This window comes from Triticum urartu, chromosome 5A (genome assembly GCF_056163025.1).
Source record: "Triticum urartu cultivar PI428250 chromosome 5A, HENAU_Tu73, whole genome shotgun sequence".
NCBI classification, from domain to species: Eukaryota; Viridiplantae; Streptophyta; class Magnoliopsida; order Poales; family Poaceae; genus Triticum; species Triticum urartu.
The window spans coordinates 454221258-454241777 of NC_141877.1; the positions used below are offsets into that span (position 1 = coordinate 454221258).

Sequence of the window (20520 nt, forward strand, 5' to 3'; positions counted from 1 at the left end):
CATATGGCTCCTGCTAGTTGCCAATAACTCGGTTACAAAACATGATCATCTCATACAATAAAATTTAGCATCATGTCTTGACCATATCACATCACAACATGCCCTGCAAAAACAAGTTAGACGTCCTCTACTTTGTTGTTGCAAGTTTTACGTGGCTGCTACGGGCTTTAGCAAGAACCGTTCTTACCTACGCATCAAAACAACAACGATAGTTTGTCAAGTTGGTGTTGTTTTAACCTTCGCAAGGACTGGGCGTAGCCACACTTGGTTCAACTAAAGTTGGAGAAACTGACACCCGCCAGCCACCTGTGTGCAAAGCACGTCGGTAGAACCAGTCTCGCGTAAGCGTACGCGTAATGTCGGTTCGGGCCGCTTCATCCAACAATACCGCCGAACCAAAGTATGACATGCTGGTAAGCAGTATGACTTATATCGCCCACAACTCACTTGTGTTCTACTCGTGCACAACATCAACGCATAAAACCTAGGCTCGGATGCGACTGTTGGGGAACGTAGTAATTTCAAAAATATTCCTACGCACACGCAAGATCATGGTAATGCATAGCAACGAGAGGGGAGAGTGTTGTCTACGTACCCTCGTAGACGAGAAGCGGAAGCGTTAACACAACGCGGTTGATGTAGTCGTACGTCTTCACGACCCGATCGATCAAGCACTGAAACTACGGCACCTCCGAGTTCTAGCACACGTTCAGCTCGATGACGATCCCCGGACTCCGATCCAGCGAAGTGTCGGGGAAGAGTTCCGTCAGCACGACAGCGTGGTGACGATCTTGATGTTCTACCATCGCAGGGCTTCGCCTAAGCACCGCTACAATATTATCGAGGATTATGGTGGAGGGGGGCACCGCACACGGCTAAGAGAACGATCACGAAGATCAACTTGTGTGTCTAGAGGTGCCCCCCTGCCCCGTATATAAAGGAGCAAGGGGGAGGCCGGCCGGCCCTTGGGGTGCGCCAAGGAGGGGGGAGTCCTCCTCCTAGTAGGAGTAGGACTCCCCTTTCCTAGTCCAACTAGGAAGAGAGAAGGGGGAAGGAAAGAGAGGGAGAGGGAGAGGGAAAGAGGGGCCGTGCCCCCCTCCCCTAGTCCAATTCGGACTCCTCATGGGAGGGGGCGCGCCACCTCCTGGGCTGCTGCCCTCTCTCTCCCCTCAGGCCCACTAAGGCCCAATACTTCCCGGGGGGGTTCCGGTAACCCTTCCGGCACTCCAGTTTTCTCCGAAATCACCCGAAACACTTCCGGTGTCCGAATATAGCCGTCCAATATATCGATCTTTATGTCTCGACCATTTCGAGACTCCTCGTCATGTCCGTGATCATATTCGGGACTCCGAACAACCTTCGGTACATCAAAATATATAAACTCATAATGAAACTGTCATCGTAACGTTAAGCGTGCGGACCCTACGGGTTCGAGAACAATGTAGACATGACCGAGACACGTCTCCGGTCAATAACCAATAGCGGAACCTGGATGCTCATATTGGCTCCCACATATTCTACGAAGATCTTTATCGGTCAGACCGCATAACTACATACGTTGTTCCCTTTGTCATCGGTATGTTACTTGCCCGAGATTCGATCGTCGGTATCTCAATACCTAGTTCAATCTCGTTATCGGCAAGTCTCTTTACTTGTTCCGTAATACATCATCTCGCAACTAACTCATTAGTTGCATTGCTTGCAAGGCTTAAGTGATGTGCATTACCGAGAGGGCCCAGAGATACCTCTCCGATAATCAGAGTGACAAATCCTAATCTCGAAATACGCCAACCCAACATGTACCTTTGGGGACACCTATAGAGCACCTTTATAATCACCCAGTTACGTTGTGACGTTTGGTAGCACACAAAGTGTTCCTCCGGCAAACGGGAGTTGCATAATCTCATAGTCACAGGAACATGTATAAGTCATGAAGAAAGCAATAGCAACATACTAAACGATCGGGTGCTAAGCTAATGGAATGGGTCATGTCAATCACATCATTCTCCTAATGATGTGATCCCATTAATCAAACTAGATCATTGTTGGCGCGCGTTGCTGCGCCCATCTATTTTGAAGTTTTTTTGACAGAGATATATTTTTTGTAAATGGGAGAAAGAGAAAAATAATTAAAAAATACACCTGAAAAACACTTGTGGTAGTAAAGATCAAATACCACAGTTGACGGAAATGCTGGCCACTTCAGTAAGTATTCCTTCTACTCGATTGTTGCAAGCATATTCCAGAGTGCGGACCACAAATAGATGTTATGGAACCAGAAATAAATCAAATTGTTGTAATGTATGAAGAATTTGTTTTCAATAATATTCATCAATATAACCTAACCTGCAAGGTTATATACGGCTGGAGCAATGGATAATACTGAGTAAGCGAATCCTTGCTGCTGTGTTAGCTGATGTAGCAGAGGTCCTTACCACATTCAAGTCCTCCCAATTCTGCACAAGACAGAGAAAGCATGCTTAGTCATTTCCATTTTGAAAATTTAGCCTACTGATCTATCTAAAATGTAGAAACTGAAGTCAATACCTGCACGTCAACCGTCACAAGATCATGTGAGAGGAGATCCGTTGGGGACAAAGAAGATCAGGCAGCGTAGCTCAGTTTCCTGTGTTTCTCTCCAGAAACATAATTTAAGACCGGAATGATATTCAAATATCTGAGGGGATCCAGTGCGGGAGGGAGACAACGCGCTCGAGGAAATTCAGCTGCGGCAAGGCACCTGAAGGAATCCAGCGCTTGATGGTATCCAGTCGATCAAGCCGAGATGCGTAATGCAGGTGAATCGGGGGCAGGTCAATCCAGCCGACCATGGTAATCCGCCTGCGAGGTAGAGGGTCACCTTAAGCACCGAACAATTGCCGGAAATCAAGGAGGTATATAACCATCACAATAGGACCTTAATGGCGACTGATGTGCGCCACTCGCCGGCGACGGATAATTGCAGGGTAATTGTACACCAGGTATCTTGGATAGGATATAACTCATCCACTCAAACTTCCTTCACATCTCCTAATAATCTACATAATTGAGAAAGTTACCAGCTCTTCTGGAACATTTATCCTCTTTTTTAAACTACACTATTGTGTGCCGGAAAGGACACAGTAAATGGATATTTATATTGGAATCTCACACTACATTAACAAAAAGGAATTTTGCAAGACACACAGAATTGTTTGTACGGCCAACTACATATACATAGTAAAAAAAAGGAGCCACTGAAATGTTCTTGGATTCTAATGGAATCATCAATCCGTACATCTCTATCACTAATTTGTATTCTCGACATCAGGCAGTTTAGATGTATTCTTCAGTTTCTAACTGATAGAAACAAACATTGTTCTTTCACATTGTACAACTCCACCAAATATACTAATCTAATTATTTGCCTCAAGCAACTGGGAGCAATGAATACCAGAATTTTCATATTATATAGAACTGCAAGTGATATCCAACAATCATTTTTTATGAACAAAATGATAGAAGAGCGGCTGAATCTATGCGAATAACCTGCAGCGGCGGAGTGGCATCAAGCTGACGCAAGCACATGTCTTCGGTGTTCCAAGCCTCGGCCTCCTCCAAATCTCCCTTGAGGCTAGTGGCGCACTGAATCTAAGCATCGGACAGTGTCTCATAAACAAAAGCGATTGAACTAAACCTGGCAGTGGTGTGCACGAGTGGCTGCAGCTAGGAGCAACGGTGACGGGGAAGAGGAGACGTCGCACATCTGCTACCGGCGGGATCCTATTGAACATCGCATCCTCGCACGCGTCGCCTTGGGTTGATCCCCTCCTGTGCCGGATCACTGGCAAGCATCGCCTCGGATTGATCCCCACCCGCGTCGGAATCCCTCGCGAGGGCTAGATGGAAGAAGAACGCCCGAAGTTGAGGGAGGCGAGGAGACGCCGTCGTGGGCGGCGGCGGGGAGAGGAGGGGGCGTCGTGAGGAGCAAAGGGACGTGTTGGTTCGCTGTTTTATTGTCTTCGCTTAAGCGGGCTTCGCTGCCTTGGCCGAGTAGAAAACTGGCCCGATTAACCCCTGGGCTCCAAAATAGATACGGGAGTAGCTGCCCTTGCGACGTTAGGCTCAGTTCGCGGCTAACATAGCGCTAATCCAACGGCTGACCTTGCTAATGCCCTGAGATGGCAGGAAAACTTCTCAGTTATGATGTTTTTAAATGACAACTCATGTCTATGGTTAGGAAACATAACCATCTTTGATCAACGAGCTAGTCAAGTAGAGGCATACTAGTGACACTCTGTTTGTCTATGTATTCACACATGTATTATGTTTCCGGTTAATACAATTCTAGCATGAATAATAAACATTTATCATGATATAAGGAAATAAATAATAACTTTATTATTGCCTCTAGGGCATATTTCCTTCAGGAAGGTGGCCGGTGCCTGCACCACCTCTTCCTGAGGCGAGGCGTCGCGCTCCGGAGACCGCGGCGGCGTGGGGCACCAGTTGCCCCCCACGGCGGCCGCCATCTGCTCCGCCGTGCATGACCAGGTCCACCCCTGGCCCACCAGGCCCGGGTGGAAGGCAGCCACCGGCGGCTCCTCCGTCATCTCCTCCTTCGGCTCGGGGATGGCGACGTCACCGGCCGCAGAGAGGGCCATCGTCTCCTCGAGGCCCGACCATTGGCGCTCATCGTGCGTGTACATGGAGTCGTCCATGACACGCGCCATGATCCGGGCCTCCTCCTCCGCTGTCATGCGAGGAGGTGGAGGTGGCGATGGGGAAGGCGACGGCGTGGGCGTCAGGCCGCGCACCCGCGTATGCCCGCGCACCTCCCGACGTGGCCGCCGCGGCCCCGACCCCGTGCCAGCGAAGTACGACGCGCGTCGCACGTCGTGCTCGTCCTGGAGCCAAGTGTCCCACAGGACGGAGTCGGGGGCGTACCTCTCGTCGTGGAATAGGTCGTCGGGGAGGAGGCGGCGGCGGCGCTCGATCTCATCGCGCCTGGCACGGCCGCTCGCTGGCACCGGTGGGACGGGGACCCGGTCCGCGGAGAGGTGCCAGTTGTTGGGGAGGTGCACGTCGCTCCATGGGACCGGCATCCTCGTCTCCCAGTACCGCCAGCACACATCGACGGCCAGGTACCGCCGGTCGCGCTCGCCGACGGTCCTAGGCGCGATAGTGAAGGGGGCAGGCGCGGGGGCTCGAATGGAGGAGCGCGGCGGTGACGCGGGCTCCTCCTTCTTGACGAAGCCGCGGCGGCGTCCCGAGGAGGAGCCAGCCTCGCGGTCGTGCTTACCCTTGCGGTCGTGCTTCCAAAGGCCCATGGCTGCGGCCGGCCGGCGAGGTCGACGACGGGGAGCGGCTAGGGTTTCGAGGATGTAGGGTTTCAAGGGGGCAGAGAGGGGCCGGAGTGGGAACTATGGACGACGACCAGTCCACGGCTTCCCATTTAAGGACGGCGACCCTTCGCAGTGCGGATGACAGGTGGGGCCACCCGCCCGTGCGCATTTATGTTGGCGGGTGGGAGGTAGGTGGTTGCCTGCCACGCGGCCCCGACGCGGACGTTCGAAGCGTCCGTTCGCTGTCCGCCGCGACCCAAACCCAGCGCAAATTTGCGCTCGAAATGGATCGGCCCGGACACAAAACAGACCAGATGGGTCCGGGCCGTCGCGCGTTGGGCCACCTCGTTTGTCCGTTTTACCCCAAACGGACGGGGCCGGACAAGATGGGGTCGAGCGGTGGAGTTGGCCTAAGGCGTTCGGGGCGATCGCGGCTTGACCCGAACGAATCATTTGTGATGACGTGGCATGGAAAGGGCATCAAGATTCGGGCAACGGTTGCGATGGCGTTCGGGACGACAATCTAGGAATCTGACGTTCGGGAGTTATTGATTCTGAATTTTTAATGAGATTTTGTACACAACCATGATGATTTACATATAATTATACTCCCTCAGTCTCTTTTTAGTCCTCATATAAGATTTGGTCAAAGTCAAACTTTGTAGAGTTTGACTAACTTTACATTCACACTATGAAATCAATATTATCAGATACACCATAAAATGTATTTTCATACTATATAGTTTTAGTATTGTAGATGTTCATATTTTTTTATATAAATTTGGTCAAACTTTGTATAGTTTAACTTTGACCAAATCTTACATGCGGAGTAAAAAGAAACGGAGGAAGTATTGTTAATGTGATGGCATAATAAAAAACAATTTTATTTTGATGTTACATATTGGTTTTAAAAAAAATAGGATTTTTTATTGGTAAGCCAATAAGACATGTGCTTATTAAGGCATAAGACATGTTCTTATTAATGCGGTTTTCAGATAAAACTAGTGAAAAAATCGGGGATGAAGGGGGAGAAATCAAAACAAGGATGGGCGGAGGGTGAGGTTAGACGAATAACGAGCGGCCGATAGAATGTTGCGCATTTTTTAAGTAGAAAGATAACCAAGATGCGTAGCACCCAATCCAGATCACCGATGATATTTTGATTGTGTATAAAGTGTTTCCTTTACTTCGGCACTTCACAACTTCCGGGAAGTGGACTGCAGCGGGGAACCACGTGTCACCATTCTTGATCCTCCTGTATGATATTTTTGCTGTAGGTTCAATGATATTGCGGATGATAGTCTAATCTTCAGGATTGCAAAGTAGTGCCTGAGGCTGAATGAAATTCTGTTGATCCATGGCCAAGCTGGGGTTCACGAAGCCAAGAGAGCACCGAAGCACCGAACACAAGATAGAGAGCACGACGACATGTTTGTCTTAGTTTTTGTCTACACTGCAAACCATTGATCCAAATCTCCACAAAAGACAGATCACGCAGGTAAAATGCATGAAACATACGTATATAGCAAAGACAAATTAATTCCACGGCCGTCAAAAAAGTCACCTACAAAATTTAGCCTTGGGCGATAACAAACAAGATTCTGGAGCTCAGTGTTCTTACAAAGACAGTCCATCGCTCGATGTCATCATCACTCTGGCTCCAGTGATACTTCTATTTTTTGCTCATCCACCTCCAGGGTATTTAAAAAATAAAATGGATGCCTACAGAACTAACTAATCTCTCCATGGGTCATTCTCATTCTCAGTCCTGACTTCGGATGGCTCAACGACCTCCGTGACAACACCTTCAGAAGAGTCGACGTCGGCATTGGTCTCAGCCTCCTCGGTGCCGGATCGACCCCATCTCCCGCCAAGGGCGATGGTCATCATCTCGTAGATCTTGCCCCCCAACTCCGCTGGACTCTCAGGCTAAACAAACCAAGCAACAATCATTAGGCCACGAGCGATATGTATCATCACTGACCATGAACGGGAGCATATAGGTATCTTGTACTTACAGTGTATCCACTGGAGATCAGGGCAGTCTCGTACAGCAACTCAACTGCCCTCTTGGCTTCGGTGCTCTCAGGCTCGTTCTTGCAAGCAGCCTACAGTTATTCACGAAGTATACATTAGTGATTGAACAACAACAAATATACTTACGATTTGCAAGAAAAGGTTGCAGGTGATTGAACAACAACAAATATAGTTACGATTTGCAAGAAAAGGTTGCAGGTATCTTACACTCAAGTCCTTGACAATAGGGTGGTCGGGATTGATTTCAAAAATTCTTCTTCCTCTCATGAACTCCAAGCTTGATGTGTCACCAAGCGTTTGTGCTTTCATAAGCCTATCAAGTTGAAGTGTTAGGACAAGGACAGCGCGCTTATTTTACCAAATTGGGCAAGTGAATGAACCATCAAGCTACCTTTCCATGTTAGCCGACCAACCAAACTTGCCAGATACAAGAACACATGGTGAAGAGCTGAGTCGCTTCGAAATTTGGACCTTGGCAACTTTGTCACCCAGCTGCTGCTTTATCCAGTCACAAAGAAGAGTGTATTCCTGCTTGGTTTCTTCCTTGTCCTCATCCTCATCGCCTGCAACAGCCAATATATGTTATTGTCATGCAGAAACTGCCAAAGGACTATAACCAATCACATGAATATTCAAATTCACTAACCCAATTCTAGGTCTTCCTTGCTGATATCAACAAACTTTTTCTCTTTGTACGTCTGCAGATTCTGAATAGCTACCTCATCAATCGGCTCGATAAGGTATAGAACCTAGAAAAATGAAATAGTGTCAGCTTAAGCTAACTGTAGCACAACAGAAAATCAATTCTATGACAACAACAAGATAAGCACATACTTCAATATCTTTCTGAAGCAGCTTTTCCAAGAAAGGAGCAGTCTTTGCACTCTGAAGACTATCTGTAGCAATATAATAGATTGCCTTCTGGGTCTCGGGCATATTCTCCACATACTGGTCCAGACTTATCAAATCCGTTTCATTTTTCGAGGAATAAAACCGCAGCAAAGGAGCAAGGCGCTTCTGATTTCCAGAGTCCTCAATGCAACCAAGTTTCATAAATTTGCCAAAGCTCTCCCAAAATTTCTTGTAGTCCTGCACAAAGCACGTCAAGCTTCAAGAAAAGCCCGATGAAACAACAGCTTGGGAATAAGAGGAAGTTAACTCTTACCTCCTTGCTATCCTTGTCAGCAATATCCTGAATCATATCAAAAGTCTTCCTAACAAGTCTCTTGCGCATGATCCTGACCTGAAACATATGGATGGTGATAATTAGTTCCAAGAACCACATACTAAAGAACTGCAGATTAAGTCACAAATGCTTTCCAGTAACTTACAATACGACTTTCTTGAAGAATCTCACGAGAAACATTCAGAGGGAGATCATTTGAGTCAACAACACCTTTGACAAAGCTCAAGTACCTGGGGAACTGCAGAGAGAACACTAAAGTTCAGCAGCCCATTACAACAGTAACCAAAGTACAGTAGCTTCTAATACCACAATAAAAAAAAATGTGGCAACATACCAGCTCGCCATCAAAGTCATCAGAAATGAAAACCCTCTTGACATACAACCTGATATTTTTGGTCTTAGGGTTCATTATCTCCTCGTTGCTAAGTGGTGCCATTCCTGGGATGTAGAGAACACTCCTAAATTCCACCTCACCCTGTTTGGAACAAAAAGTCTTGTCAGAATGTTTGGTATGCATTGACATAACAGATGCTTACTTTCGTAAGTGTGCGCACCTCTGTTGTGAAGTGTGCATGAGCTAGAGGATCCAAAAACTCATTGAATGCCTTCTTGTAAAATTCATTGTATTCGGTTTCCTCAACTTCCTTTGGATTTCTCATCTACAAGACAAGAAAATTCATTTCAGCTTCTGTTTCTTTAATATATATCCAATAGAAAACCAAACTACTAAAGTAAAGACATGTTTCACATGACAGTTGGACTGCAGGTGACAATGATAAGGATATGGAAACAAATAATTTGGGTGCCAACATACCCATATTGGCTTCGTTTCATTTGCTAATTCCCAATCCCAGTACTTCTCAGTGATAGTTTTCTTCTTCTTCTCCTTCTCACCCTACAAAAGAGGGATTATTTCTATATACAACATGGATGAGTTTGATCACAGTGACAACCAAATGCACATAAAGCTAACCTCTGCTGTCTCTTCAGTTTCTTTTGACTCCTCTTCTTCAACCTATTTAGAGGATGTAACAAGTGCACAGAAGAGAAGAAATAAATATCAATTTCAACGTGACTTAACAATGACTGGAGGTTTAAGCTTTAAAGCAGAGCATACTCAAAAAGTCAAAATCCTACCTCAACTGTTCTAGATTTCTCTTGCCATGTAAAAATGGGGAACGAAACAAACTGCGAGTAGTTCTTAACTAGACCTTGAATCCTCGTAGGTTCAGCAAATTCATACTTATCCTCCTCCTAGAGAAACAAAAGTATAATTAAAAGTTGTGTTAGGTGATAAAGGTTGTATAGAATATCAGTATGAGCTTCTCACTCTTAAAAAGAGAGTAATCTGTGTTCCACGTGTCAGCATTTTCTCAGGATCAGTCTCTTCCCTGATAACGTATGAGCTACTGTTAGCCTCAGCTTCCCATATATACTGCTTATCTGTCTTGGGACTCTTAGTGGACACAACAACCTGCAAGGCAACGAAGTAACCACAAGTTTGAAAACTACTTTTGGCTTGCAAAACAGATGTATAGATAATTTGAAATTATTCCTCAAAACATTCATGTACAATGGTTCGCCATCCAATGGATATTCTGTACCTTCTCTGCAACAAGAAAAGCCGAATAAAATCCAACACCAAATTGACCAATAAGTCCATTATCTGAGCCAAGCTCTTTGTTCTCCTGAAAAAAGACCAAATTGACATCAAACATCAAGAAGGAAACAAAGTCATCATAGAACAGAAACTGATGAGGCTAGATGGGAAAGGAGGTGCCACCTTCAGAGCCTTCAAAAATTTGGAGGTACCACTTTGCGCAATAGTTCCAAGGCAGTCCTTGAGCTCATCCTTTGTCATCCCAATGCCACTATCACTGTAAAATCCAAAACATCAGGTCAGAGACTGAATTGTGACTTCTATCAGAATTGATGATTGAACTGCCAAGCTGATGGAGAAGAACATACGTGATAGTTATTGTGCCAGCATCAGGGTCAGGTTTAATCCTTATTTCCATGTCACCACCATCAGCCAGCACGGATGGGTCAGTTACACTGAGAAATCTCAGCTTATCCAAAGCATCACTCGCATTACTGGGTGAAAACATAAATTTGTCCAGGTCAGACAGTCAGCAGAGATTCTAATAATGGTTCAATTATCATACATCTTGAGCAGAAGACTGACCTTACAAGCTCCCGAAGGAACACTTCCTTGTGGCTGTAGAGGCTGTGAACAATCAAATCCATCAACCGGCTAACCTGCAGGACAGAAAGAGAAACTGCATAAGCATCCCATCCTGACTGTCAAAACCTACTCACAAATCAATTGGCAACAGCCTCTCAATTTCATTATATCCTGTAATAAATGAGCCACGGATCCTGCCACTAGAGAGCGCAGCAATCCAGAACCGACTGGTCGTCACGCCTCCCAGATTCAAGGGGGTCCAAAATCCAACCGGATGTTACACAAGGACTGGAGGCCCCCCACCCACCTCGGCCTGGTACTCGAACTCCTCCCCGGCGGCCTCCTCCTCCTCGCCGGCGGCCTTCTCGGCGACGGCGGAGGCGCACCTCGCCCCGACCAGCCGGCCCCTCCCGGCCTCCCACCTGACCCCTCTGGCGCCGGCGGGCCTCCTCCCCTGCGGCGCGAGCGCGGCCCGCGGCGGCCCCCGCGACGGGCTCGGCCGCAGCGCCGCCACCGACGACGGGCCCAGGGTCCTGCTCAGCGCGGGCGCCATGGGAGAGGCAGACGGCAGGCGCGGGGTCTTGTCGCGGCGCTCGCTGGTGGTAGGTCGTTCGGTTGGTTTGGGTTCCGGCGCGGTGTCTGGGAGGGGGAGACGAAAGGATAAGGGGGCTGGGCTAGGGTTTATACTTGGGATAGAATGGTGGAGGGGGGTGGGTTTAGGGGCGAGGGGGGAGACGACGGCGAGGGCGTCGGGAGGATTCTGGAAGGGTGTAGGGCGCACGGGGGTGGCGTGTGGGGCGCGCGCGGCGCCGTCGGATGGGGTGGAGCCAACGGCGGATGGGGGGCTGGCGTGGGGTGCGTGGGAGGCTATTGTCCGACGTGCGGAGCGGCTCCGCGAGTGGCGACCATTCGTTCGCTCGCGGCTCCGCGAGCGCGAGGCTGGCAGCTCCTCCGTCTCTCTCGGTTGCTCCGCCTCCGCCGTCCCGTCACCGTACGACGCGGTCTCGAGCAGAGGCAGGTGTGCGGCGGCTTGCCGAGGCCGTGGAGGCGCGTAGCGCATGTCAGTGAAACCGGGAGAATATCATACAGAAATCAACATTCGATGGAAACCGAAAAAAGTTATTTTAAAGTTTTTAAAAAATCTGAAAAAATACGAGATGTTAAGATGATGATGTTTTATCATCACACAAAATTTCAAGTTGAAATGCATTGCGAGATGCGGGCTATGAAAAAGAGAAAATCAACATTGAATAGTGTCGGACAGTAATGTCACTACAGGGCTGAATTTGTCTTTTTCATAGCTCACATCTCCTACCGTGTTTCAATTTGAAATTTTGTGTGGCAATAAAACATCACCCTCTTAACATCCCGTATATTTTAGATTTTTCCAAAACTTTAAAATATGGTTTTCCGTCATGGCACTAAAACATCACCCTCTTGTTTTTAATTTCACGGCAATTATAGTATTTTCCGTCATGGCAATTCTTCTTCCTTTTGTTTTTATAACATTTTTAATCTGTTCGATCATTTTGTCACAGAAAAAAATATTAAAATCTTGTTGGCATATTTTGTCATGTAGGTTTTTGTTGTTTTGTGGTTGAGCAGTGAAATTTTTTATGTAGGGATGCCAATTTCCTGTAGGTATTTCTTTTTCTTTTTCTTTTAGGGTTCACCAAATTTTTTGGTACACAAGCATGATAGAAAACACAAGACGGACCTTCAGAGAGAAAGTCGTGGGATGCCATTCGATACTTAGGAGCGCAGGATAACCTTCCATGGATATGTGTTGGTGACTACAACGAGGCACTTTTTCAATCGGATCAACTTAGAGGCAACCTGAGGCCGTTTGCCCAAATGGAGGACTTTAAAGATTGCTTGGCGGACTGTGGACTTGCTAATTTGGGGTTCTCAGGTCAGTGGCGGAGCGTAGTGGGGACAATTTCGGGCCCTAGCTGTAACGCCCTCGATGCGGCTATAGCTCCCACGTGTCGAGGCACGACTTAGAGGCATAACCGCATTAAAAGCAATGTCGCAAGTTAGGCAATCTTCACAACATCCCATGTAATATAGATAATAAAAGGGAAGATACATAGTTGGCTTACACTCGCCACGTCAATCAAAGTACGTAAATAGCATTACATCAAACAAACACTCATGGCCCGACTACGGCGCCAAAATAAAAGATAAACCCAACATGCAACACGGTCCCGATCACCCCAACTGGGCACCACTATTGATCATCAGAGAAAGACACGTAGTATCGGCGTGAGTCCTCGTCGAACTCCCACTTGAGCTCAAGCGCGTCATCTGGAACGGAGTTATCAGGCCCTGCATCTGGTTTGGAAGTAATCTGTGAGCCACAGGGACTCAGCAATCTCGCACCCTCGCAATCAAGACTATTTAAACTTAATAGGTAAGGCAAGGAAGATATGTGGAGCTGCAGCAAGCGACTAACATATATGGTGGCTATCATGTTCGCAAAAGAGAGCGAGAAGAGGAGGCAAAGCGCGAACGAGTAACTAGGGGGCAACCTGCGGCAAGCATTACTCCAACACCGTGTTCACTTCCCGGACTCCGCCGAGAAGAGACCATCACGGCAACTCACTCAGTTGATTCATTTTAATTAAGTTAAGGTTCAAGTTATCTACAACCGGACATTAACAAATTCCCATCTGCCCATAACCGCGGGCACGACTTTCGAAAGTTCAAATCCCTGCAGGGGAGTCCCAACTTAGCCCATGACAAGCTCACACGGTCAACGAAGGAATAGACCTTCTCCCGAGATATTCCGATCAGACTCGGTATCCCAGTTCTTCAAGACACTTCGACAAGTTAAAACAAATCCAGCAACACCGCCCGAATGTGCCGACAAATCCCGATAGGAGCTGCACATATCTCGTTCTCAGGGCACACTCAGATTGTCTTAGGTACGGGTAGGCCAGCCCAGAGTTGCCCCTGGTGGCCACCGGCAGCTGACAGGTGGACCAAGACTCAGAGGAGCACTGGCCCGGGGGGGTTAAAATAAGATGACCCTCGGGCTCCGGAAACCCAAGGGAAAAGAGGCTAGGTGGCAAATGGTAAAACCAAGGTTGGGAATTGTTGGAAAAGCTTTAATCAAGGCGAACTATCAAGGGGTTCCCATTATCACCCAACCGCGTAAGGAACGCAAAAATCCGGGAACATAACACCGATATGACGGAAACTAGGGCGGCAAGAGTGGAACAAAACACTAGGCGAGAGGCCGAGCCTTCCACCCTTTACCAAGTATATAGATGCATTAAGATAACAAGGCAATACAATGATATCCCAACAAGTAAATAATGTTCCAACAAGGAACGGTCTCCAATCTTCACCTACAACTAGCAACGCTATAAGAGGGGCTGAGCAAAGCGGTAATATAGCCAATCAACGGTTTGCTAGGACATGGTGGGTTAGAGGTTAAACATGGTAATTTGGGAGGCATGATAAGCAAGTGGTAGGCATCGTAGCATAGGCATAGCAAAAGAGCGGGCATCTAGCAAAGTAAAGATAGTAGTGATTTCGAGGGTATGATCATCTTGCCTGCAAAGCTGTCAGAGTTGACTGGATCCTCGAAAGCAAACTCAACGGGCTCCTTGTTAGCGAACTCGTCTCCCGGCTCTACCCAAACAAGACAAACAAGCAACAAGGACACAATCAACCACGTGCAAACTCAAACAACATGATGCAAAGGTGGTATGCTATGCGGGATGCGATATGCGATGCATATGCAAGATTTGACAAGGAATGCATGAACCTGGACTCAACTTGGAAATCCAAGTGTGCCACTGGAAAGGTGAGATGAAATTGCTTGAAAAAGATATAAAGAACGCCGGAATCGGAGTTACGGTTTGGAAATGGCGAGCAGTTCAAATATGACCGCGTTTTGCGATTTACAACAAGTAGCCATCTAAATGCAACAAGATGGACATGCTACAGCACCCAAACATGACAACAAAATACATGGCAGGGATCCATACATGATGCTTAACAAAAGACTAGCACTGAGCTACGTCCAATTCATCCATTAACAAGTTCAAACAAGCATGGCAAAAATGCATTTGGTAAACAGATTTCAGACTTAGTGAAATTAACACTTGTCTGGAATTTCAGATCAGATAGCACTCTTTGGAGCATGAAAACAATATGCTACAGGACCTGAACATGGCAAAGTAAATCATGGCATGGAGCTACTCAAAGAGCTTAGCAGAAGTCCCTTAGTGACCTTGAGCCAAAAGGGATCGGAAAATACATTTGCAAGCATGTGAACATGGCAAAAACATAATCAGTTCTCAGACTTAGTGAAAACTAGAGCATGCTGAAACAGATATCAAGTAGGCATGTTTACGAGCTCGATGCACTCACTACAGAGCAATTCATGACAAACTAATCATGCACCCATCAAGAATACACATTATACAAGCTAGACATGGCAAGAACAATAACATAGCATGCACAGATCAACTACAACATCCTCGGCAAAATTGCTAACAAGTAGACAAACTGCCCAGATTCACGAAATAGCAAAAGTAGAGCTCGATTGACTCAAGCTAGGGTACTCCATAATTTCAAACAAAGACATGAATGGATAGATCACTACAAGATCAACAAAACATCCTTACTGATCATCCTCAAAAGAGGCACGGATCACTAGGAATCAATATGAACATATGGCATATTGAGATAAACAGTTCAAGGACTTAGTGGAAATGCTAAGTCCCTAAAATCAGCATTAACGAATGCACCACTTTGCAAGCTTGTGCTAGTCACCACACACATCACAAAAATACATGGGTTGCACCTCTGGATAGATGGCAAAACATATAACAAAACTCATGTAGAGCTCAGGGGCATATCATGCACACATTAATCATGACAAAAATGACAAATGTCTAATTGGAGCAGCAGATCTGACAATTATCTCAAATAGCATTCTTCCAACAGCATTTCGGGCATCAAGATGAACTCAAATGAAAATGATGCAATTAGATGAAATGATGTGCTCTCTGAGACGAACATTTTGATATGTTATATGCCCAAAACGGATGAAAAGTTACGGCACGATGAACAAGGGCAAAATATTAGGGTTTCGGGGCAAAAGTCAACCTCCCGATCCAGATCTGGATCTGGCGCGGTTACTGTAGCTACATGGATTACGAGGTTCGCCGGAGGGTCGCCGGACTTGCCGTTCCAGGGAGGAGGAAGGAGAGGGACCGGGCGGCGCGGCGCCTGCGGAGGAGAACGGCGACGAGGTCGAAGCGGCGAGGGGCGGCCGGACCCGGGCGGCGGGGCGGCGGAGCTCCGGGCAGTCGCCGGAGTGGCGAGGCGGCAGCGGTCGCCGGCGATGGGCGGCGAGGTGGCGAAGTGGCGTCGGGCGGAGGAGGGAGAAACCCCGGGCGGCGGCGGGAGCGACCCGGGCCGGGAGGGCCGCGCGCGGGCTCTCCGGGCCAGCGCGGTTGGTGGAGGCGGCGGCGACACGTGGCGGCCCGTGGGTGGTAGCGGGTGGCGGCGGACGTTGTCCGGCGCCGGCGGACATGTCCGGCGCGCGGAGAGAAGCGGGGCTAGGGTTTCGGGGAAGAAGGAGGTCCGGATTTCGGAGGGGGTCTTTAAATAGAGGTAGAGGGAGCTAGGAGTGTCCAAATGAGGTGCGGTTTTCGGCCACGCGATCGTGATCGAACGCTCTAGATGATGGAGAAGGTTTTGGTGGGTTTTGGGCCAAATTGGAGGGGTATTGGGCTGCAACACACACAAGGCCTTTTCGGTCCCTCGGTTAACCGTTGGAGCATCAAACGAAGTCCAAATGATACGAAAGTTGACAGGCGGTCTACCGGTAGTAAGCCAAGGCCGCTTGGCAAGTCTTGGTACAATCCGGAAATGTTCAATCCCCACACACGAAAGAAAGGTAGAAATGACCACCGAAGGAGAACGGAGCGCCGGAATGCAAAACGGACAACGGGGAAAATGCTTGAATGCATGAGACGAACACGTATGCAAATGCAATGCACATGATGACATGATATGAGATGCATGACAACGACAACAACACACGGAGACAAAAACCCGAACCCGAGAAAATAAAATAACTTAACGCCGGAAACGGCAAGAGTTGGATTACATATTGGGTAAATCATATCCGGGGTGTTACAACACTCCACCACTACGAAAGGATCTCGTCCCGAGATCTAGGACTGAAAGAACGCCGGGTACTCAGAACGGAGGTGATCCTCGCATTCCCAGGTAGCTTCACGGTCGGAATGGTGTGACCACTTGACTTTGAGGAATTTGATTGACTTGTTGCCAGTCTTGCGTTCAGTCTCTTCAAGAATAGCAATGGGGTGCTCACGATAAGAGAGATCTTCTTGGAGCTCGATGTCCTCGAAGTTGACGGTGTGGTCAGGAGTCTTGAAGCACTTTCGAAGCTGAGAGACATGGAACACGTCGTGAACATTTGCAAAGTTTGAAGGAAGCTCGAGTTGATAGGCGAGATCGCCTCTCTTGCTGGCAATATTGAAAGGTCCCACGTATCTGGGGGCAAGCTTCCCTTTGATACTGAAGTGACGAGTACCTTTCATTGGAGAGACGCGGAGGTAAACATGATCTCCGATCTCGAAAGCCAAATCACGGTGCTTACTATCATAGTAGCTCTTCTGGCGCGATTGGGCTGCTTTGAGGTTATCTCGAATGACTTTGCACATTTCCTCTGCCTCTGTGATTAAGTCATTTCCGAGAAGCTGACGTTCACTGGTTTCAGACCAGTTGAGAGGGGTATGACACTTCCTGCCATACAGAATTTCAAATGGGGCCTTGCCCGAACTTGCTTGAAAACTGTTGTTGTAGGAGAATTCAGCATAAGGAAGACAATCCTCCCACTTCATGCCGAAGGAGATCACACAAGCCCTGAGCATATCTTCAAGAATCTGGTTGACACACTCGACTTGACCGCTAGTTTGAGGATGGAAAGTTGGCTGAAGCGGATGTTGGTGCCCATGGCCTTCTGAAAAGAATCCCAAAACTTGGAGGTAAAGATGATGCCACGGTCTGAAGAGATCACTTGTGGAATACCATGCAGCGAGACAATTCAAGAGCTATAGAGCTCCGCCAATTGAGCTGCAGCGATAGACTCTTTCATAGGCAGAAAGTGAGCCACTTTAGTGAGTTTGTCGATGACAACGAATATAGCATCATTGCCACGCTTGGACTTTGGAAACCCAGTCACGAAATCCATCTCAATGTGGTCAAACTTCCATTCTGGAATGGCAAGAGGTTGGAGGAGACCAGCTGGCCTTTGGTGTTCTGCCTTCACTCTTCTGCAGACATCACATTCATTCACGAACTGAGCAATCTCGCGCTTCATTCTAGTCCACCAATAAGCCTGCTTGAGGTCCTGATACATCTTCGTGCTCCCAGGGTGGATGGAGAGGAGAGAATTGTGAGCCTCGTTCATGATCACTTTACGAAGGTCACCTTTGGGCACAACAATACGATCCTCAAAGAAGAGAGTATCCTTGTCATCAAGGCGGTAGCACTTGTACTTGGGTTGACTCTTGGCAATTCCAATCTTCACCTTTTTCACCATAGCATCAAGAAGTTGGGCTTGGCGAATCTGGTCTTCCAAGGTAGGAGAGACTTGAAGGTTGGCGAGGAAACCTTGAGGAATAACTTGCAGATTAAGTTTGCGAAAAGCTTCACAAAGCTCGGGTTGATAAGGCTTGAGAATAAGACTGTTGCAATAAGCCTTTCTGCTCAATGCGTCAGCAATCACATTGGCCTTGCCTGGAGTATACTCGATACTCGGATTATACTCTTGAATCATTTCGACCCATCGAGTCTGCCTGAGGTTGAGATTAGGCTGAGTGAAGATGTACTTGAGACTCTTGTGGTCAGTGAAGATGTCCACTTTTCTTCCCAATAAGAGATGTCTCCAAGTCAAAAGAGCATGCACAACTGCCGCCAACTCGAGATCATGAGTGGGGTAGTTCTTCTCGTTGGGCTTCAACTGGCGAGAGGTATAAGCCACAACTTTCTTCTCTTGCATCAACACTGCGCCAAGACCTTGGAGAGAGGCATCCCAAAAGACCTCGTACGGCTTGGATTCATCAGGAGGAGTCAGAACTGGAGCAGTGACCAATTTCTCTTTCAAAGTGTTGAAAGCAATGTCACACTCCGGAGACCAAACGTACTTGACGTGCTTCTAGAGAAGATTTGAGAGAGGCTTCGCGATCTTAGAAAAGTTTTCAACGAATCTTCGACAATAGCTTGCGAGACCGAGGAAGCTACGGAGTTGCTTCATGTTCTAAGGTGGTTCCCAATTCACAATTGCAGACACCTTCTCAGGATTGACTGCAATGCCCTTGGCAGAGATGATATGACCAAGATAAAGAACCTCATCGAGCCAAAATTCACACTTGGAGAACTTGGCGTAGAACTTGTGTTCCCTCAGCTTATCGAGTACCAAACGCAAGTGCTTGGCATGATCTTCCTTGTTCTTTGAAAAGACCAGAATGTCGTCGAGATAGACCAAAACGAAGTCATTGGTGTAGGCGTTGAAGATGAAGTTCATCATGCGAGAGAAAGTCGGAGGAGCGTTGACGAGGCCAAAAGACATGACAGTGTATTCATATGAACCAAAGCTTGTCCTGAAAGCCGTCTTGGGAATATCTTGCTCACGAATTCGAATCTGATGATAACCCATACGGAGATCAAGCTTGGAGAATACTTGGGCACCTTTGAGTTGTTCGAACAGCTCGTTGATGTTGGGAAGTGGGTATTTGTTCTTGATGGTCTTCTTGTTCAATGGACGATAATCAACACAAAGTCGGTCCATTCCATCCTTCTTCTTCACAAAAAGAACACCACAACCCCACAGAGAAGAACTAGGTCAGATGAGGCCCATTCTCTCTTGAATATCGAGTTGCTTCTTCAGCTCCTTCAACTCTTCAGGTCCGAGCTTGTAAGGACGCTTGCACACTGGTTCCGTACCAGGCTCAAGATCGATGACGAATTCAACTGGCCGGTGCGGAGGCATTCCTGGAAGCTCTTCTGGAAAGACGTCTTGATATTCGCAAACGACTGGAATTTGCGAGATAGCATCCAATTCACCCTTCTCATTGAGAGAAAATAGACGGATGGTATCATCACGAGCGGCAAAGACAATTACATCCTCAGACGAATGAGTCAATTGAATCTGCCTGGCTGCACAATCAAGATGTGCCTTGTGCTTAGAAAGCCAATCCATTCCGAGAATAAGATCAATATCCGAGTCACCAAGAACCGTAGGAGAAGATAGAAATTTGTAGTCACCCAAAGTGATAGTAACATCCGAAGCAATGGAGTTAGCATGCATGCGCCTACCGGGAGAGACAACTGCTAATGGACTAGGCAAAATTTGCAAAGCCAAACCATGCTTAGATGTAAACGGTCTCGAGATGAAACAATGCGATGCACCAGTGTCAAAAAAAACTTTAGCTGGAATATCATTAACAGGAAGGTTACCCATGATGACATCTGATGAATCCTCCGCCTGAGCTGCATTCATCAAGTTGACCTTGGCGTGCTTGGGATTATGCTTGACCACAGCTGTACTTGCCGATCTCACAAGAGGAGGAGGAGGAGGAAGACGCCTCTGATTGAAGCATTTGTTGGCATAGTGACCCTTCTGTTGGCACTTGTTGCATGTGACCTCTAAAAGCGGACGGTGATACGGAGCACTTGATCTTGGAGCTTGAGACGAAGTCTTGTTCTGAAAGCCAGGGTTGGGTGGGTGGGAAGAT

The 20520-nt window shown here is 47.5% G+C and overlaps 2 protein-coding genes across 2 annotated transcripts; both read right to left on the reverse strand.

The window, feature by feature from the left end:
• Positions 1 to 3395: 3395 nt before the first annotated feature.
• Positions 3396 to 5309, reverse strand: LOC147971883 (uncharacterized). Its single transcript, XM_087524162.1, has 3 exons — positions 4425 to 5309; positions 3529 to 3630; positions 3396 to 3416 (listed from the first exon to the last, which is right to left on the reverse strand). Exons 1-3 carry the CDS (start codon positions 5307 to 5309, stop codon positions 3396 to 3398), a joined length of 1008 nt encoding a protein of 335 aa, XP_087380288.1.
• Positions 5310 to 6845: 1536 nt separating this feature from the next.
• LOC125530487 (heat shock protein 90-5, chloroplastic) lies at positions 6846 to 11438 on the reverse strand. Its single transcript, XM_048694880.2, has 19 exons — positions 11040 to 11438; positions 10733 to 10806; positions 10516 to 10641; positions 10331 to 10424; positions 10152 to 10235; positions 9878 to 10021; positions 9685 to 9801; positions 9521 to 9562; positions 9362 to 9442; positions 9102 to 9206; positions 8882 to 9022; positions 8693 to 8785; positions 8527 to 8604; positions 8196 to 8450; positions 8008 to 8110; positions 7753 to 7924; positions 7569 to 7674; positions 7343 to 7432; positions 6846 to 7253 (listed from the first exon to the last, which is right to left on the reverse strand). Exons 1-19 carry the CDS (start codon positions 11283 to 11285, stop codon positions 7059 to 7061), a joined length of 2346 nt encoding a protein of 781 aa, XP_048550837.1. The 5' UTR covers positions 11286 to 11438; the 3' UTR covers positions 6846 to 7058.
• Between the last annotated feature and the right edge of the window lie 9082 nt (positions 11439 to 20520).

Bases quoted from the DNA above. Each gene is read 5' to 3' on its own strand.
- LOC147971883 (XM_087524162.1), bottom strand. From the start codon at position 5,309: ATGGGCCTTTGGAAGCACGACCGCAAGGGTAAGCACGACCGCGAGGCT. The intron at 3,631-4,424 runs GCACCGGCCACC...TCCGATGCTTAG, and splicing joins CTCAGGAAGAGGTGGTGCAG to ATTCAGTGCGCCACTAGCCT. The intron at 3,417-3,528 runs GTTATTCGCATA...CATTGCTCCCAG, and splicing joins ATGCCACTCCGCCGCTGCAG to TTGCTTGAGGCAAATAATTA.
- LOC125530487 (XM_048694880.2), bottom strand. From the start codon at position 11,285: ATGGCGCCCGCGCTGAGCAGGACCCTGGGCCCGTCGTCGGTGGCGGCG. The intron at 10,642-10,732 runs GTCAGTCTTCTG...GTTTTCACCCAG, and splicing joins TTCCTTCGGGAGCTTGTAAG to TAATGCGAGTGATGCTTTGG. The intron at 7,675-7,752 runs GTAGCTTGATGG...TCAACTTGATAG, and splicing joins TGGTCGGCTAACATGGAAAG to GCTTATGAAAGCACAAACGC.